We start from the raw sequence: 19,914 nt of genomic DNA, 5'->3' as shown, positions 1-19,914 counted from the left end.
TGGGATACAGGGTTGGAGTTTGCTGTCAGGAATACAGCCGTAACCAACTTCCCAAAACTGGGGCACAAGGAGGTCAGAGTAGCTGCAGCAGATACCATGCTGACTTGATACTAAGTCCCCTGAATGACTCAGGAGGGCTTCTGCACCCTCACTCTAAAAGGCCAACTATTTAGCCTGGGGTGAGGCTGGATCTGTAGGTGGGGTTAGATGGGTGCCTGGGCACATGATGTGAAACCGCTGAGCCCTAGTGCTTTGGGGACAGATGCTGCCCCAGAACTACCTCTTTGGGAAGGTGGGGTTCCACCGAAGGCAGGGCATGAAGACAGGGGCCCCGGTCCTATGGAGCAGTTGAAAGGAGTTTTGCTGGCTCGAGGTGAAATGCAGGGAGGTTTCCCACGCACGGGAACATTCTGTACTCTCAGTGCTTCCTGTAGCCGTTGCTCAACCTCAATTCTGCAAAAAATATTTGTACCCCTCCCTAGCGTCTCCTTTGGAAGAATAACATTGGGAAGTCTGGCATCTGTCCTCAGCCAGCCTGGCCCTTGCTCTCCTGCAGGCCTGATGAGGGCATTCCCTATTTTAAGGAGAAGTGTTAAGAACTAAGAACAGGACACTGAGATTGGCGATCTCCCCGTGGCTGTGTGGTGACGTCAGCCAAGTGGTTGACTTGAAAGTCTGCCGGAACCTACGTTGAGTACCAGCTCTGGAGCCACAAGGGGCCTCAGGTTCTCATACTGTCCCATGAAGACAGGGAACATTCTTTTTCACTTAAGGTGTAAGGGTCTAAAAGTGTTTCTTTCCTCTTGAGGGTATTTGTACCTTAGACAAAGGCACTGCTTGACCCAGAAGAATGAGGAAATTTTAGGATCTGTTCCCCAAATCTCCTTGGGAAAATGCCGATTGGCCATAAAACCTCATTTCCCAGTCCATAACGGAAAAATAACAAGAAAATGAGGGGCACGGACTGTATGTCTGTCTTGGGCTTTGGAAATGGGAGACAAGATGATGCCTGGCCCGAGGTGCTGGTTAATGGCAAGCCTGCCTCTGCATTCTTACCAGGTCCTTCCGGCCAGACTTTGTGCTCATCCGGCAGCATGCATTTGGCATGGCGGAGAATGAAGACTTTCGCCATCTGATCATCGGCATGCAGTATGCAGGCCTCCCCAGCATCAACTCGCTGGAATCCATTTACAACTTCTGTGACAAACCATGGGTGGTGAGTGAGTGCTCCCTTCCCCTGGCTAAAAGGGTAAGATCCAGGCCCTTCCATCTTCTAATTCCCTAGGAGGGATCATTCCCAGGAGGGATCTAGTCCCAGTGGGTACCAGCTGAGGATCTGAGAGGAGCTTCAGCTGGGATATGGAGCAGGGCACGATATCATGGTAGCACTTTATTACATGTCATGTGCTCGGTGACCTTTGCTACAGAGTAGACCTTTGGCCTCACAACACAGTTCTACAAAGATTCTGTGAATAAGCCCTTACAGGCCTGTGGGCTCTGTCCTTGGCCGTGGATTGCAACATAAAAATGCCTGTTTCTTGTCTCTTAGAATGGTCTAGCTATTGGAAAGGCCTGAGGCCATTAGGGACCAAGAGAATGGTCCGGCTCAGAGCAGTGTTAATCACAGAGTATCCTACCACCTGTTTCAGCAAACTTAAAATGAGATTTATCCACATACATGTGAATCAGACACTTAATGAGATGGAAATGCCCTTGGAGATCATCAAATCCTACTACCTCATAGTAGAAAAGTGAAAATTAAAGAAGGAAAGTAATGAGTATAAAACCACCTACTACATGGTGCCAACTTCTGAGATTTTCCTACATTAATTTCCTTGAATCCTCACAATAACCTTACAAGGATGATATTTTTTCATTATTATCACTTTTTGCAGAGACATGAGACCCAGAAAGGGTTAAGTAACTTGCCAAAGTTACAAAGCCAGGATTTCTCTAGAGCACACTGCCTCTCATCTGGAATGGGTTACTGTGTAAGGAAAAAGCTGGTCTGGTTTTTGCTTCCTTGGCCAGTCTGATCTGGAAAAACAGTGGAACTTTTACGAAGAGAGGAGTAGGGGTAGTGGGACAGTGACCTGTGATGGCTACTAGGCACCCTGGCCTCCCCTCTGACAGCCGAGGGGATCCAGCTCCCCTCACTCTGCTGCTCCGGGCTAGCTCTCTCTGAGGAAACATCTACCCCAATCACATCTTTGTCTTCTTGTTTTGCAAAATCACATTTCAGCTGTCACACCCTCAGGCTTGTCTTGGTTCCAGGAAGTTCCTGGACTCCAAGCCTCTCCACTCCTCAAGGGCTGGAGATGGTGTTTTTTTAAACAATTGGATCCATCAACTCTGCTCTTGATCTTCCACCCTCCCCTTACACACCTGAATAGCTTTCTTGTCCTCTTGGAAGCCAGGGAGACCTTACAGTGTGAGAGAAAGACCAATGACCAAGGAGTCAGAAGATCTGGTTGTTGCTATGGTTAAGGAGAGTGGCTTGGGTTCCAGAGCTCCACTTGTTCAGCCTTTCCCAGCGAGTGGCCCGAGGCACCTGGAATCCTAAGAGTTCTACAGGAACAAGGCTAAAAGGGTCGTGTGATTTGACTGTGTTGTTAATCATAGAGCACATGTGAGGCTTTCACCAAGTTTCTTTTCTGAGGACCTTCCCTTTCTCCTTAGTCACACGGCCATCCCTACTGCACATATTGCCCTCACCACCACCCCGCCCCCCGCCCCAATACCTGTTAGAATTTGGATCCCTCATAGCCATGCAGCTTTTTCTGGGTGATTTCACTACTTACCAGCACTATGACTAAACCTGTCAGTGCCCAAGTTTCTTTGTAGATTGGGAACAGTAGTAGTACCTGCCACTCTCCCAGACCTTCAGAGCCTGCTACCACTGCTAGGGGACTGTAACACCAGTCTGAATGTTATAGTCCCCTAGTATTCAGGATCTTAAAGAAACAAGTTCCCTGCTCTCTATTCCTAAACTGTGCCAGAGGCCAGAGGGGAGGATGGGGAGACCTGTGCCCCTTCTGGGATCTGGGGTCTGGTGAGGGTTCACATTCTCACCATTCACAATCCCAGCACATTGCCTTCAGCATTGCATGAGAACTGCAGGTCTCTCTGGCCAGACACCAAGTCTCCCTTCAGTTTCACTAAGCAGCTGACACACAAATGACATTTTTACATACTGTTCTCTGCCTGTTAATGGGAGTGGGCCATTGTGACTGTGAAGGGAGGGTCCCTCTGAGATGATGACTTTGGCTCCTGTTTTCTAAATGTCTTTACTGCGGCTGCTCAAGGTGTGAGGAGAGGCTTCAGTTGCACTGGAAAAGGCTCTGCCTTGCATCAGTGTGTCTTTGAGATCTTTGAGATTAGCCAGGGTAGGTACACTAGGGATTTCAGAAGCAGAAGTGAGCCTGTCAATGGAAGCAGCATTCCAGAGAAAGTAAGAATGCCACTACCCCTTATTATTACGAATGTATCTGAAATTCCTGTCGCTCTTTATGGGTCTTTAGGAGACAGATGCATCAGGGTTGAATTAAAGCTTTTTATTTCCAGGAGAGGTAAGGACAATATATTATTCAAACTGATCTTGAAATCCTATCTCTTTCAAGAAAGTCTTTCTTGATTCATTGGATAAATGGTTATAATGAACCTATCTTCCTCCTCATTGCCAATACCACTTCGGCTCCCAAATTCATTCTTTTGTCTATGCATAGAGGAAATAGCGCTTATCAGATACTACATTTATTTAATCAGTGACTATGTGGCCGTTACTTAGATTTTAAGTTTCCTGGGAGACAAGGGTTAGTACCTTGAGCAGACAGGTACTGCTGGAGTTCAGGTGTAGGGGGGTGGGGTGAGCTCCCAGGAACTCAACAAGTGCCTGGGAACTGGCTGCCATTTTGATGTTGGCTGCCCCAGGGCTCTGGGAGTCAGCCATGGGCTCTCTTGGCATCCGTGAGGTGTCTGTGTAGCTCTCCCACATGCTGGGAAGATAGGGCTCTGCATGGCTTGGTGGCATGCCAACATGTGGGCTGCAGCAGGACAGAGGTCATTAGGCAGAGCTGGCACCAGCACTCTGAGGATGCTGGAGAGCCTTGAAAGTTTAGGCAGGTATCCAGAGGCACAGCAGGAGTCCAGCCAGGCTCAGGTGGGCAGGCAGGACTTAAAGATCAGATTAGGTGGTGGGGAGAATATAAGAAGGCAGGAAAGGTCCGAGGGATTGGTCTTGATGGTCAAAGCAAGCTGAAAAACCAAAGAATGGTGTGACAGCAAGGTATAATGGAGAATGCGCTGGGCAAGGTGAAAAGAGACCTGGGTGCTGTCCCAGCTCAGCCCAACTCCAGGTGTGGTCTGGGAGCCTACCCTTTCCCTGCTTCCTAGCCTCAATCTCCTCATTTATAAAAGGAGAGGGCTAGTCTAGAGGCTCTCTAAAGTCTCTTTCAACAATAAAATCTTTAGAGGTTGAGAGCCCATGAATCATACTTTCAGTCCTGGAGGAGGCCTTAGGGATCTAGAATCACCAACTGTGTGTCACTAAAGGAGTGAGCCAAGAATTCCAGTGTTTTCTAGCATTTCAAAAATGGTGACAAAGTTCTATATTTACCCACAAAAGGACCACAACAAGTCATCACTTAAAATGCTGTTTTATAATGGAGTTTGAGAGGAAATATAACAAAAGGATTTTGTGTGTGTGTGTGTGTGTGGTAAAAAGGTTAAGGAACCAATCAAATTCAACCATCTCATTTTATATATGAAGAAAATGAGGCCCAGAGAGGAAAATTTGACCAAGGACACTTAGCAAATTAGAGGCAGAACAAGAACCAGAAGACTGCAGTTTTTTAACAACCCTGTTCTGAACTTTTACTGCCCCAGCCCACCTCACCTTCAATGGCTTATGTGCCGACATCCCTTTTAGAGAACAAGACATGAGCTTTTAAAAAATGTTCTAGCTTCCCCTTCTCTGGTAAAAAGAGATAATTTTGATCTGGCAACATTTTCTCCTAGGAATTCCAGATTCAGGTGGCATGGAGTGTGAACTAATCCAGTAGTACTAGAGAGAAGACACTGGATTCTCCCAGCTGCCAGGGCACCAGGGATGGGTATGTGGGTGGTGTGTGAAAGGACTGAGCAGGGGTCCTTTGTGTTTCCTGTAGGAAGAACATGGTGTCTGCAGAGCCTGAAAGGCAGCTACTTGAAGGAGTAGGGAGAATTAAGGATTGGGAATAAATCTGGCTCAACTACCGTGTGACCTTGAGCAAGTGACTTCTGTGCCTCGGTTTCCTCATGTATAGAATGTGTGTGTGGCAGGGGGAGGGTAGAGGGTGATGCTAGATGTTGCCAAAGACCTTTTAACCCTGACACTGTATGTATGAGCTCCTCCTCACCATGGAACTGTTCTAGTTTCTCATAGGTAGGAGAAGTTCCAGTGAGTTCAGTCTTTGGATAGCTAGTAAGTCCCAGAATACTGGGTCTGTCTATCCTGTATACTGTGACCATCTAAATCTTCCTGAAGAACAGGTCCACTCATGACATCACTGCTCAAAATCTGATGACTCCATACTGTGTATTGAAAAAAGCTACAGTTCCTTTATCTGACATTTGAACTCCCATGACTTGGCCATGAGCTATTCAGCTCATCTTTTACCATCATCTCGTGGGTCAAGAGACCCAAGTTTCAATCCTAACTTCACCTCTTTGCAGCTCTGTGACTTTAGATACGTTACTGACCCTCTCTGAGCCTTATATGTAAAATGAAGATGATAAATACCTAGTTTATCCATTTGATATGAGGATTGAATTAAATACCATTAAAAGTGGGTAAATAATGTATGTTAGTTCACTCTTTCTCCCTCCCCCAACTAAACCATATGTTCCTTGAGGATGGGAATTGTACACCTTTTTTATATCCTCAAAGCACTTAGCACAAAGCCCTCAACAGAGCAAATTTTCAATAAATATTTGTTTGGTTGACTGATATTTTATCTGTCTGTTCCCAAAGTTGTCTTAAATAAACTTAAACATTTGCTTCTCTTTTGCAGTTTGCCCAGATGGTGGCCATTTACAAGACACTGGGAGGAGAAAAGTTCCCACTCATTGAGCAGACTTACTATCCCAACCACAAAGAGATGGTAGGTGGCTGAGTGGGGACTTTGGTCTCTCTGTTGTTTCCACTCCGAACTTAGCCACACGGTGACAATGGGGCCCTGGCAAGGGCCTCAGCATCTCAACCCCAAAGACCCCATTGGGGTTGGACTATGGAGCTGCATTATGGGGCGGGAGTGGCTGTATTTTAGCTTGTCTTCAAAATCTGGAGACAGGATAGAGAAGAGCAGAAACAAGGGAAGAAAAAGTAACAAACCTATGGACCAACAATCAGAAGTTCCCACTGCTCCGATTCTAGCCCGAGCTCTGCCATTGGACCAGTTACCCTCCCTCACCATCTGTCAGTGTCCTGAGAGGAGAGTCAAGTGGGCATAATTATTCCTGACCAGGATATCTAATATGGTACTTACAAAATTAAATGAGATGCTTTAAGTAATAGCCTTCTGGAAAAGTGTAAAGCACTCCCCAGATGTAAGGTATTGTTTCTGCTATTATTCACCAGACTCTTCCTTTCCTTGGCTTCCTCAAGACTGTGATAAGGCTCAGGTTAACCCTATGCCTTCTCAGGCCACCCTAGGATGTCAGAGGGAGCAGAAAGGTGCGATGATTGGTTGGTAAGGAGGCTATTGCTAATGTTTTTCCTCCACGGCAACCTAGAACTCAAAACTTTCTTCTTCTCCCATGTTCCCACATCCTCTGCCCCAGGCCTGTGTGGTCAGGTTGTGATCCTGCTTAACCCACCAGTGGAGATTTTCTGCCAAGTGTTCTAAGCGTTGTACTCTGGGACAGAGATCATGTTTGTTTCCCTTCCAACGCCCTTCTCCAAAACAGATCACCACCTGTACCATTTCTATGAATCCAGAGCCTTCCTCTGCCACATTGTGCATGGCTCTGCTCATCGGCAAACCACACACAGAAGATGAATAACAACCTTGGGCCTTTAAAAGAACCATCTCCTTCATCTTTGCCACAGCTTCCCCAGGGAAAAAGTCTGGAATTTTAAGCCCCTGTCCTTAATAAATCCGTGAGGCCAACATCAGGGCTTTCCCTTTCAGGCAAGTCAGGAAGCCTTGCAGAGGCTAAGGAGCCCTAAGAAGCCTCTGCCCGGAGGTCTCTGGGAGTCCAGGACACAGTGGTGAGGGGAATGAGCTGAAGGATGGGGGTGCTCTCTGGGGTATCAAAGCTGGCTTTTTCCTGCTGCAACACATACACAGGGCTGGCCACTGTAAAAAATAACAGTTGTAAAGTATACTTCCTACCTATCATATTTTATGTTATTTCTCTTCTGTCCCTCATCCAAACTTTGCCCTCAAGAGAGGACTTCATAAGATCTCTCTGGAGTGTCAAAAATCTGATGAAGAGGATTTAAATTGTACAAGAGAAAGGAATTTTGGTATTAAAAAGAGCTCTGAAGTGGGAACAAAGACATTAGTAATCTAGTAGAGAAGGACTCTTTAAGGGAGATAGGAGAACCTATCAATAATTACACTGAATGTAAACGGGCTAAATGCACCAATAAAAAGACAGAGTGGCAGAATGGATAAAAGAGATAGGAGAAAAGCCTTGTGGACATCATTTGAGGGCACTGGGGATAGTTAACCTGGAGAGTCAATATCTAAGTCTATTCCTGTCTAAAGAGATGAGTTAACTGGGTCGGACCCTCTGCCAGGAATGGTATAGTGGGGACTCCAGTATGAGGAGGGAGGTTAGACCCTTCTAGCTGTCATACTGAGTGACTCTCTACCCCCAAGTCACTCCTACAGACAGATGAAAGTATCTCAGAGGATCAGGATGAGTTGAGGCAGGAGGGGTAGAGGATACACAGCCATGGTATACTGTTCTTTTCATTGCCCCAAGTCAGCCTGTTTATGATACTGTCAACCACCTTCTGATGTTGTACATCACAAGACTACACCATCTTACATGTATAATATTCACCATTTCTCCCCTATCAAATCAGTTAAGACAAAAGAAAACACACTTTGGGGGGGAATGAATGGCTTTCGCAAATAAACTGAGCCAGAATCAAGGGGAAACTCTCAGTAAGAGGCACAAGCTAGACTAAAGGGGTTGAGAGGCAGGGGAGAAAGGCTGAGAACCGGACAGAAAAGTCATGTGACCTTCCCTAGCTCTTGACAGGTTCTGGGCTGGAATCTTGGATACAAGCTGTAATGTGCCCCCATCCCTGCCTTAAGCCCTGGCAGATTGTCCACTTGATACTTCCCACTGTCTGGAAGTGATGAGGCAGGTGGTGATGGTCAGAGGTCTGCAGGGAAGAACTAGCTTGGTCTTCAGAACTCTCAGGGGGATGTGGTAGCCACTGGTCCCTAGGGCTGGATGATGTCCACAAACTCCTTCCTGAGGGGCAGGCGGCCCCGGTACCAGCTGCAGGTGCCATCAACATGCTTCACACAAACATAATTCTGGGCCTGGTACCCATAGAGCTTCCGCTGCAATAGCCAGTCTGTCCAGAGGCACTCGTTGGGGGCCGAGATGGTGCAGGGCACTGTATAGCAGGTGGTGATCTAGAGTCATGGCCATACAACATCAAAGTGAGAAGAGTGCCCTCCATGTGCATGGTACTTCTTCCTCCATTACTGCCTTTCGACTTCTACACATCCTTACAGCCCCTCTCAGTTGCCCCGTGCCTTATGAAGCCTTTCCTAGTCCCCAAACTTTCCCCTGATTTTTTTTCCTCTGTGTTCTCACGTGAAATTTTGCCTCCCTAACGGCATCTCTGGAGTCAGACAGACCTGAGGGTCTGACCTCAAGCAAGTCACTTAAAATGGAAATCTTAATTCCTTATAAAGACTAAATTAAATATTCTTTAGAAAGTTGCCATTACAGGGTCTGGCAAAGAGCACACACACTATATGACAGCTGTTGTATTATTATTATCTCAGTCTGCCTTGTATGATGGCCTCCTTCACAGCCAAATGGTAAGTACTTTGAGGTCAGGGACAATGGACCATCTTACTTTCCCATCCCCAGCTTCATACAGTGCCTGATCTATGGCAGATCTCCAGTAGATGTAGAAAAAAAAAAATTTTTATTTATTTATTTATTTATTTTTTGAGCAAGTGAAAAAATGCATGCATGCAAGAAGGAACACATGAAGGCTGTGCTGCAAGGCTCAGGGCCCTCTTCCCACCCCCAAAAGACCTTGGAAATGGACAATCCCTTACTTGGCAGCCACAGTTTAGATGGTAATGATGATTCAGACTTTCCCTCTGCAACAAGGACAGGTTCTCCCAGGGTTCGATGTAGTTGCACAGATGGATGAAGACTTTTCCATCATTAAGGACCTGACCTTTAAGGGGAGATGGAAGACAGCCTAGTGTCAAGCTCACAGTTAGCTCCTGGAACTCCAAGAGCCCAGCTTCTTGAGGAGCCCAGAATTGCAGCTTCTTCATCGGCATTTTGGTAGCAGTGGGTACATGGAGCTCAGTGAAGGAACTAGACAAACCCCTGTACCCTTTACAACAAGGAAATTAACAGATTGTATTTGTATGAAAGAGAGTTATGGGATCTGATGAATTCAAGGCCTTTTCTTTACCATAGTGCAAAGAGAATAGCATAGGTTTTGAAGTCAGACTCTGGTTGGGACACCCTTCTTTTCTATCATTTACTAACTGTGTGACCTTTAAAATATCACAGAACCTCTCAATTGAAGATGAGGATAATAAGGTTGTTACGAGAATTCAGTGAGAGAATGCCTGTAAAGTTCCCAGCATAGTTCTGGGCCTACAGAAGATGTTCAATAAATAATAGGTCCCTCCACTTTCCAGCCCCATCCCACAATATCTACACAGGCCAGTTTCCCACCCCTTGGATACCTATTTTAGAAGTCTTTCCCCTTCCCCATAGGAATGCCCTCCCCTCTTCTTTGCTTACCAAACTCCTCCCCATCGTTCAAGGACCATTTGCAGTACTACCTCATCTTCAAAGCCATCTGTGACCACTCTAGCCCATACCTCTCTTTGAACTCACTGAGCTCCTACTCTGACCTCAAACCAGGAATGTAGAAATAAGTATAACAGGCTGTCTTCCCCCAAGGAGCTTAAAAACTAGTAGAGTAGACAGATAAGTAGGCAAAAATTACACTATTGTGTGATTCTAGTAAAAGAACAAAGGAAAGGAATGTTATATCTGTACATAGAAGGGGCAGGGGGCAAGGAAAGTATCAAAGAGAAGATGATATTTAAGTTGGGCCTTGAAGGAATGGGTAGGCGTTCACCTGCTAGACAGTTGGGAGGAAGTACTTCTGGTCATTGGGACACTTCTGTGCAAAGGCAGAGGAACACAGCCCAACAGAACATTTTCTGCAACTGCAAGTAGTTTAGTTCAGCTCTAGGGCAAGCAAGGGACTGAGAACTGCCACTAAAAAGAGACAGCTGGAGAGGACAGCAGTGTTCAGGTCACAAAGGGCTTTCAAGATCAGGTGAAGGAGCTTGTACCTTCTCCTGAAGGGCATGGGTGCCACTGATGACTTTTCATAGACTTGTGTTTCATCATTTATCCCCACACCCACCCTTGGTTAGACCTTGACCACCTTGAGGGCAGAGACCATGTCTCCTGCTGCCCCTGATGCACCTCAGTGCCTAGCAAAGGGCTAGACACACAGAGGGTAGATGCTTATAACCAAACTTGAAAGGCCTGGTCTGCTAGTCCTAGGACCTGGGGGCTCAGTGGCATGCCTGCTTCCACCTCTCCCATCCAGAGGCTCCCCAGCCCAGCCAAATTTCACACCCCTAGATGTGAAGGTAGGGGAGCTGGAGAGCTCCTTCTATTGTGGCCTCCAATGTCTACCACTTCCCAAAAGCCATGTTTGGACTGTGGACTCTTTGAGGACTGTGACTTGTTACTGAATCTCCACTCTCCCACCCAAGGCCTGGCTTATTCATTGCTGAAAGATGGATGGATGGTGGAATTCCACTACCTGCTCTCCTACCTCCTGTGGTTTTCCTTTTCCTCTCCCTCTTGCTAAATCTTTTAATCCTTGAGGCAAGTTTAGATCCTGCTTACACAATGAGGTCTTCCCTAGTCATGCGCAACCGCACAAATACCTCCTTTCCCTGAATTATTCTCAAAATAATTTTGCACTGCATTCATTCAATTATGGAGTCATATTCTCATGTAGTTCTTTAACTGTTTTGCCCCAAGAAATTCAGTATGAGGGAGACATGCCTGGGCCCAAGTTCATGGAGACAGAACCGTGTTAAACTACAGGCTCCTGTTAGGCTGTGCTTTGCTATGCCCCAGAATAGGCCTGGGCTGTGAGTCAGCCACACAGGCCTGCTGTGAGCCAAGAGCATGACCTGATGTGGCTGTACACATAGGTTACAGTAAATATGGGGTGTGTGTGCACACGCAATCCTCCTTTACTCTGTGAGGCTAATACCTCACCTATGGTATTGTGCCCGGTTCCGGGCCTTGTGCTGCAAGGACAGGGTGTAAAGGGTTCTGGGAACCATGGCTTACAAGGAAGAGCTCAGCCTGGAAAAAAAGCAGACCTCAAGCAAGGGTGCATGTGGCTATTTCTGCCATCATGGGGCAGAAAGTAGAGCTGAACCTTCAAAAGGTGACTTAAGAGGGACAGAGTTTGGCTCAAGGTACCAAAAAACTTATGCCAATTAAAAGTGTTTGCAAATGGAACCAGCTGCCCTAGGCTGGGAGAGCAAACTGTCCTTGAAATGTTGAAGCAGTGGCCAAAGTCACTGTAATAAGGATTCTTCCATTGAAAGGGAAGTTACCAAGGCTCCTCCCAACTCAAAAGGCTGCCCCAGTAGCCAGAAGCTGCCTCTCACTAACAAAGCTCCCTTCTACGCCTAAGCAAACGCCACTGGCTCAGCCTGCTGCCCAAGGAAGCCCCCTGGCTCCTCCCTGACCGACCTCCTCGCGAAACAGGCTCTATTAAGCCCAGTGGCTGGTCTTGAACTTACCAGTCAAGAGATATTGTTTCTGACTGTTGGCTTCTAGTTTCACACCACAGAGAGAGGAATCCAGAGGTGTATAGATATACTGAACATCCTTGACTTTCTCAAACCCTTTAAACATCTGAAAGGCAAAGCCGAATGGAGCCAGTGAGTACTTTATATCTTTACAGGCAAAAAGTTCTCATTCCTCAGTCTAACAAACTAAAGGCGAGTTCAAGAGTTGGTGTACACAGATGGCCCAGCTGGGTCATTTCTAAATAACCTTGGGTTATTCCAGTGAGAGGGGAGGTACCTCCAGTGGCCCTGAGCACGGAAAGCTATGGGACAAGATGGCCACTGAGGTACTATCTAGCACTGTCACTTGGATCCCATGGGCCCTGTTCCCAAGATCTCATCTGCTTCCATTTCAGCATCTATTCCCAAGGACCACTCACTGAACCAGGTCACCTGATACGTACAAGCCCCACCCCTCCCAGAACACAGACCCCATTCCCTCCGCCAGCCCAAGGGGATAAATGCTCTGTCCTGTCCTCATGTACCTTTATCTGTTTGATTTCATACCGGATCATTTTTTGGGTGTTGGCAGGGTCTGCACTGGCAGGAACTACCTTCTCACTGGCGATTTTGGCCCGGATCACTGCACAGGAAAAGATGGAACCTTCAGCAATCAGTGGGAGCAATCCCTGTGGGATCTGGATGTTATAAGATAGTGGGGCCTCTGGTGAATTTTGTGAGGGAGTTCTTGGCTTAGGTGCTGTTGGGTTGTAAGGAGGAGGACCGTGTATGTGAGTGGGGACTGGAAACTCCTCCCATGTAGTGGCTGCTCAGATTCTAAACCCCTCTGGCCTCTCAGGGGTCCTATAATCTCTTTCTGCCTTTTTGAACCTGTTAGTAATAAGAGCTCTAGTCCTCCATAGCCCTGGGCTGCAGTAGGATAAAGGTGGGAGTCAGAGGACAGGGAGGAAGAGGTGCCCCTTGAGGTCAGTGTGCTGCTGCTCAGTTGTTGATGTAGCCCCAGACCTCAAACAGTGCCTGCCAGAGTTGATACTAGTAAATACTTATTGAGTTAGAACATATTCTGAACCTGCACCAAGGCAGCCCATCCTTGCCATTGCAGCATTAGTCAGAAACTGCCTATGAAGTTCCTCCTCTGTGCCTGGCTTTGCACTAGGCACTAGGCCCATTGACCTAAAGCAGGGTCCCCCTCCTGCAGAACTCATGGTTTAGCACAGAATACACGTATAAAGAACGACAGCACAGTATAGGAGGAGCACAAAGATGTTAAGAGGTGTTGTGAAAGGACCAGGGAGGTAAGTGGGAGTCAGGACGCCTCAGGGAAGAGGGAATACCTGAGTTAGGCAGTGAAGGATGAACAGGAGTTTACCAGAGCAAAGGGCATTCCAGGCAGAGGGAAAAGAAATGTCAAAACGTGTTCTTTGGAGTGGGGGCATGGTGGCAACCACAGTTGCAGGCAAGGACGCTGAGACAGGATGTTTATAATGTAAGCCACCACTACTTCCACCCCAAGCCCCCGACACACATCCAGTAGTTCAGAATTACTGGACCGCTCTGGTGTCACTTCGTTCCGTGTTGGAGGAGGGGCTTCCCCTCCCACTCCGCCCCTCCCCCAGACCCCTGACAATCATTATCTCTTTACCAACCAGCCAGGCTCTGCACTTGCACCGCTGCCCTTGCCCAGCAGGAGGCAAGGAGTGTGGGTATTTGAGCTCCTCCCTTTCCATCCCGAATCCAAGACTAAACAGATTAGCTCCTCAGCCCTATCCAACCCCTCACCCCCTGCTGTGGAGCTCGCGACCCGCGACTCACCTAGCGCTGAATAGCAGACGTGCTGCTGGGGGTGCGCAGGGGCGCAGCTGCACGCCTCGCTCAGCGCGGGGGGCCGCAGCAGGGCCAGCAACCGCAGCAACAGCGCCCAGCCTGGCGCAGCCTGGGGGCCCCGGGGCATGACACCGCAGAGCGCCGACCACGCCGGAGCCTGTGGGGTCTGTCAGACCAAACAGACCCTCCAGGACTCCTTCAGAAGGCGTTGGGCCCCTCGCCCTAGGCTTTATGGGCGGCCCAAGGGCCAGTCCCTCCCCGATGGACTCCACCCTCCCCTGGCTCTAGGCCACCCGAGGCTGCAGGATCCGAGGCCCTCCTAACCGGCAGGCTCAGTAAGATAAAAAGGCAAGTCAGGAGAGAGGCTCCTGGCCTCTGTTTCCCCGCCTGAGATATTAAGGCACAGGGAGAGGGAATGGTGTCACAGGCAGAAAAAAAGAAAGAAAGAGTGACAAAGATAAATGCATGAGGGCACAATGACCGAAGGATTGTGATTCAGGCAGAAGGAACATGAGTGAGGAGAGAGACAGAAAGAGTGAGGCAGGCAGAGTCAGAGAGAGGCAGACAGAATTACAACAGGCAAAAGAGACAGTGACAGAGAAGGACGGACCCCTTGCTGAGCTGCACACTGGGAATGAGACAAGCTACTCAGGGCTTCTTTCAGCTGCAGGAAGTGTTTTCAATGCCCTATTTATGAGGCTCCAAAGCAACAGCAAACATTAATGGAATAGGACAGAGAAAGTTGGGGTGCGAGTGTGTCTTGGCTCTGTTGGCTGGGGGGTGGGGAGGGGTGTCAGAAAGCAGCCAGTGCTTTAGAAACCCTTTCCCATACCCAGATCCTCAGCCTCTGCGATGGCTGGGGGCAATGCTTTGGTGAGGGCTCAAAATAAAACCTGGGTCCTCAAAGCCCTCTCCATATCCTAGGCCATACTGATTCCTATCTCAAGACGCTGCTGTCTGGGGGCTTTGACATGTTATAGAAGGTGGGGCAGCTTAGAAAGGTGCTCAGATGGCTGGGACCTGAATATGAGTCTCCTGGCATCTAGTCTAGTGCCCCTTCCACTCCACTATGCTGCTTCTTCCATCGCCATTTTGTAACAGCTGGGAATTCTGCCTTTGAAGGATGATTCTTTTGGGTTAAGGCCTTTCCAGTTTGTATTGCTCCTCTATAAAACATTCTGAATTCTTGCAACAGCTGTTTTCCAACCTCAAAGCTGGCATACTAAGCCATGTTTAGTGGTGGGCTTGGGGAGTTGCTGAACAATGAAGAGAGTGTAGAAGAGGGAGATGAGGACCAGGCTCAGTACAGGAAAACTGGACATTTGGAGAGGGAAGGAGGGCACTGAGAGCTGGGAGAGGCACACCAAAAACGAATGTTAAGATTCCAAAGATATATTTTTTAAGTGAGGTTTTTTGAGGTATAATTTACATATATATATAATTTACTCCTTCAAAGATGCATTTTGTCGTGTTCTCTCTGGCTGAGGGCCAGTCCTGCCCAGGGTTTGCCTAATGCAGAGAAGACTGAAGCAATGAGTTTTAAAGATACGGTGAGTAACAACTAGGAGAAGCAGGGTTCTTGTATCTCCGCCACTAATAACGCTGTGTGACTTTGGGCATGCTACTGGCACTCTATGGGCCTCAGTTTTTCAATGTGTAAAGCAAGTAGCTTGGAATCATTTTTTAAAGGACCCTTTTTCCAAGGGCAGTCTCAATAAAAATATTTGTGGGATTCCACAGAGACAAACACACTCTGACCAATTCATTCCTTTTTCCTCTGCTTCCAGCTGACACTGCCTACATTCCCTGTGGTGGTGAAGATTGGCCACGCTCACTCGGGGATGGGCAAGGTAAGGCAGAGAGGTCTGCTGAGCTCCAGCGTTGAGGACTGAGACCAAGAAGGTTCTGAGAGAAAGCTCAAAGGGCACTGTACAGAGAGCTCACTTGTAGGCTGCTCTTCTGCCTCTGTTATTGATAAAGTCTTTCCAAGGAAAAGATGCTTTGGTCCCTTCTGAAGGCATGAGTGTTGCCAGACTAGGCCTCTTTCAACAAACAGAGTGCAGGCTACCTGCTTAGTCTCCTGGTCTCTGGCAGCAGGTGTGGTCTCTGGGCCCTGGGAAGGGAAGATAGAAAGGGCCTCGTAGGGAGTTGTGACATGCCAGTTTGCATCTAGAGTAGGAGTGCCTCAATGGGTTTGGCTCAGGTCTCTTATGACTTCTTAGCGTGTGTATGTGTATGTCTGCCTCTCTTCCCCTCTGTCTTGCTCCAACATTAGGTCAAAGTGGAAAACCACTACGATTTCCAAGACATTGCTAGTGTGGTGGCCCTCACCCAGACCTACGCCACAGCAGAGCCTTTCATTGACTCCAAGTATGACATCCGGGTCCAGAAGATAGGCAACAACTACAAGGCTTACATGTGAGTGAGGGGCAGACTCTCAGCAGATATGCTCCATTTTCTCCTGAGTCGGAATGGGGGAACTAAGCCTCCGGGTAGCAACCAGCTCTAAGTTTAACCTCATCTGGCTTACAAGGTAGATCAGGGAGAGGGTGCCAGCTAAGCCAAGGATTATTAAACCGGGTTCCTTTTCATTGGAGGAGGGGTCCATGAACTTAAATGAGAAAAGAAATTAATATTTATTTTCACTAGCCTACAAGTAAAATTTAGCACCCCCCTCGATTGTGAACATAGATGATAGACCATGGTAGTCATAGCAGTACCTGAGACTTTGTCACCAATAGTAATCACAGATAATTTTGAATCACATTACAGATGTTACAGACACTTTTAAATACCATTTATTCTCTTCACCACTTCAAAATCATGGTAGTTATTAGACCTGCCACTGCATCCGATTGTTTACAAAGAAGCGTATATACTGCTAATCACAAATTTGTTTAATGTTTTGATAATTATTTAAAATGATTGGATTCCTTTGTATTTTATACATTTATACATCTTACACATGTTATACATCTAAGAAGCGACCCATAAACGTCAGCAGACTGCCAAAGCACAGAAAAATTAAGAAACTCCTGACGTAATATATAGCCCGGAAATGCTATACAGCATTAAAAGCCCTGTGGTTATGAAGTAGATGGCTTCTCCAGCTGACTATCCATTTGCCAGCATGGAGAGCCAAAGCTTTCTTCCATTAGAATTTAGAAAAAGAAAAGATTTCAAGGCTACCCGACCTTCCATAATTTACATAGGAATGCAAATGGTTTATAATTCCAATTTTGGAAATGTTACACTCCCTCCTGCTTCCTTCACCCCACCACAACTTTTTTGAAATTTACAGTTGTTTTTTTTTTTTTCTTTACAAAGAAAGAACATTGTTAATATATGAATTTACCACTTGGGACTCCAAGGTTGAACAGCCTTCCCCATTTGATTCCATTTTTCTTTCCTTTTTCTCCCACCCTCACTCCTCTTTTCAGCATTTATACTCCCTGCCCCTGGTGGAAACCCTGGTGGCGTAGTGGTTAGGCTGCTAATCAAAAGGTCGGCAGTTTGAATCCACCAGCTGCTCCTTGGAAATTCTGCGGGGCAGTTCTACTCTGTCCTGTGGGGTTGCTATGAGTTAGAATGACTGGACCGCAAGGGTTTTTTTTGTTTGTTTGTTTTGGTCCCTGCACTCCTCAAATAACACCCTTTACAACCTCTAGTTTAGCCCTTTCGCTCACGTGGTTTTATGTTGCTCTCCTCCTCAGACTCTGAGCTCCTTGTGGGCAAGAACAGTGGTGTCACCTCTGTGCCCCACCACCTTGTACAGCAGCAGGCACATGGTAAACCAAAAACAAAAAACCAAAGCCAAACCCGTCACTGTCGAGTCAATTCCGACTCATAGTGATCCTATAGCCCTATGGGACAGAGTAGAACTGCCCATAGAGTTCCAAGGAACTCCTGGTGGATTCTAACTGCCAACCTTTTGGTTAGCAGATGTAACACTTTTTTTTTTTTTTAATTTATTCTGCTTTAAGTGCAAGACTACAAATCAAGTCAGTCTCTCATACAAAAACTTATATACACCTCGCTATATCCCGCTAGTTGCTCTCCCTCTAATGAGACAGCACAGTCCTTCCCACCACTCTCTATTTTCATGTCCATTTGGCCAGCTTCTGCCCACCTCTGCCCTCTCATCTCCTCCAGAAAGGAGCTACTGACATAGTCTCATGTGTCTACTTGATGCAAGGAGCTCACTCACTCTTCACCAGTATCATTTTCTATCCCATAGTCCGGTCCAATCCCTGTCTGAAGAGTTGGCTTTGGGAATGGTTCCTGTCTTGGGCTAACAGAAGGTCTGGGAACCATGACCTCTGGGGTCCTTCTAGTCTCAGTCAGACCATTAAGTCTGGTCTTTTTACAAGAATTTGGGGCCTGCATCCCACTGCACTCCTGCTCCCTCAGGGGTTCTCTGTTGTGTTCCCTGTCAGGGCAGTCGTGGGTTATAGCCAGGCACCATCTGGTTCTTCTGGTTTCAGACTGATATAGTCTCTGGTTTATGTGGCCCTTTCTGCCTCTTGTGCTCATAATTACCTTGTGTCTTTGGTGTTCTTCATTCTCCTTTGCTCCAGGTGGGTTGAGACCAATTGATGCATCTTAGATGGCCACTTGCTAGCATTTAAGACCCCAGAAGCCACTCTTCAAAGTGGGATGCAGAATGTTTTCTTAATAGATTTTATTATACCAATTGACTTAGATGTCCCCTGAAACCATGGTCCCCAAACCCCCACCCCTGCTATACTGGCCTTTGAAGTATTCAGTTTATTCAGGAAACTTCTTTGCTTTTGGTTTAGTCCAGTTGTGTGATCTCTCCTATATTGTGTGTTGTCTTTCCCTTCACCTAAAATAGTTCTTATCTACTATCTAATTAGTGAAAAACCCTCCCCTTCCCTTCCTCTCTCCTCTCGTAACCATCAAAGAATATTTTATTCTCTGTTTATTTTTTGAGTTCTTATAATAGTGGTCTCATAAAATATTTTTCCTTTTGCAACTGATGAATTTCACTCAGCATAATGCCTTCCAGATTCCTCCATGTTATGAAATGTTTCACGGATTCATCATTGTTCTTTATCGATGCGTAGTATTCCATTGTGTGAATATATCATTTATTTATCCATTCATCTGTGAATGGCACCTTGGTTGCTTCCATCTTTTTGCTATTGTAAACAAAGCTGCAGTGAACATGGGTGTGTGTACATCTGTTTGTGTAAAGGCTCTTATTTCTCTAGAATATATTCCAAGGAGTAGGATTGCTGGATCGTATGGTAGTTCTATTTCTAGCCTTTTAAGGAAGTGCCAAATCAATTTCCAAAGTGGTTTACCATTTTACATTCCCACTAGCAGTGTATAAGTGTTCCAGTGTCTCCACAACCTCTCCAACATTTATTATTTTGTGTTTTTTGGATTAATGCCAGCCTTGTTGGGGTAAGATGGAATCTCATTGTAGTTTTGATTTGCATTTCTCTAATGGCTAATGATCGTGAGCATTTCCTCATCTATCTGTTAGCTACCTGAATGTCTTCTTTAGTGAAGTGTCTGTTCATATCCTTTGCCTGTTTTTTAATTGGATTATTTGTCTTTTTGTAGTTGAGTTTTTGCAGTATCGTGTAGATATTAGAGATCAGATGCTGATCCGAAATGTCATAGCTAAAAACTTTTTCCCAGTCTGTAGGTAGTCTTTTTACTCTTTTGGTAAAGTCTTTGGATGAGCATAGGTGTTTGATTTTTAGGAGCAACCAGTTATCTAGTTTCTCTTCTGCATTGTTAGTAATGTTTTGTATACTGTTTATGCCATGTATTAGGGCTCCTAGCATTGTCCCTGTTTTTCCTTCTATGATCTTTATCGTTTTAGATTTTATATTTAGGTCTTTGATCCATTTTGAGTTAGTTTTTGTGCATGGAGTGAGGTATGGGTCTTGTTGCATTTTTTTGCAGGTGGATATCCGGTTATGCCAGCACCATTTGTTAAAGAGACTGTCTTTTCCCCATTTAACTAACTTTGGGCCTTTGTCAAATATCA

At 46.4% G+C, this 19,914-nt stretch overlaps 2 protein-coding genes across 2 annotated transcripts in view; one reads left to right on the top strand and one right to left on the bottom strand.

The window, feature by feature from the left end:
* SYN2 (synapsin II) overlaps positions 1-19,914 on the top strand; it is a 199,306-nt gene that overhangs the window by 150,923 nt on the left and 28,469 nt on the right. The window contains exons 4-7 of the mRNA XM_023547903.2: positions 1,060-1,216; positions 6,051-6,140; positions 15,677-15,739; positions 16,165-16,307. Coding sequence (XP_023403671.2) covers positions 1,060-1,216; positions 6,051-6,140; positions 15,677-15,739; positions 16,165-16,307 — 453 coding nt within the window. The remainder of the gene's footprint in view (positions 1-1,059; positions 1,217-6,050; positions 6,141-15,676; positions 15,740-16,164; positions 16,308-19,914) is intronic.
* On the bottom strand, positions 4,231-14,162 carry TIMP4 (TIMP metallopeptidase inhibitor 4). The gene is made up of 5 exons (XM_003409751.4): positions 13,878-14,162; positions 12,590-12,687; positions 12,057-12,171; positions 9,300-9,424; positions 4,231-8,639 (listed from the first exon to the last, which is right to left on the bottom strand). The coding sequence occupies exons 1-5, from the start codon at positions 14,014-14,016 to the stop codon at positions 8,442-8,444; spliced, it is 675 nt and encodes a 224-aa protein (XP_003409799.1). The 5' UTR covers positions 14,017-14,162; the 3' UTR covers positions 4,231-8,441.

The sequence above is a fragment of the Loxodonta africana genome, chromosome 22 (assembly GCF_030014295.1).
Source record: "Loxodonta africana isolate mLoxAfr1 chromosome 22, mLoxAfr1.hap2, whole genome shotgun sequence".
Taxonomy (NCBI): Eukaryota; Metazoa; Chordata; class Mammalia; order Proboscidea; family Elephantidae; genus Loxodonta; species Loxodonta africana.
Note: the sequence above shows the minus strand (reverse complement) of the source record. Positions and strands in the feature narration are given on the sequence as shown.

Excerpts from the sequence above, each read along its gene's own strand:
- TIMP4 (XM_003409751.4), bottom strand. The coding sequence starts at position 14,016 with ATGCCCCGGGGCCCCCAGGCTGCGCCAGGCTGGGCGCTGTTGCTGCGG. Across the intron at positions 12,688-13,877 it reads CGTCTGCTATTCAGCGCTAG|TGATCCGGGCCAAAATCGCC; the intron begins GTGAGTCGCGGG and ends TTTCCTGTGCAG. Across the intron at positions 9,425-12,056 it reads GAAACAATATCTCTTGACTG|GTCAGGTCCTTAATGATGGA; the intron begins GTAAGTTCAAGA and ends CTCCCCTTAAAG.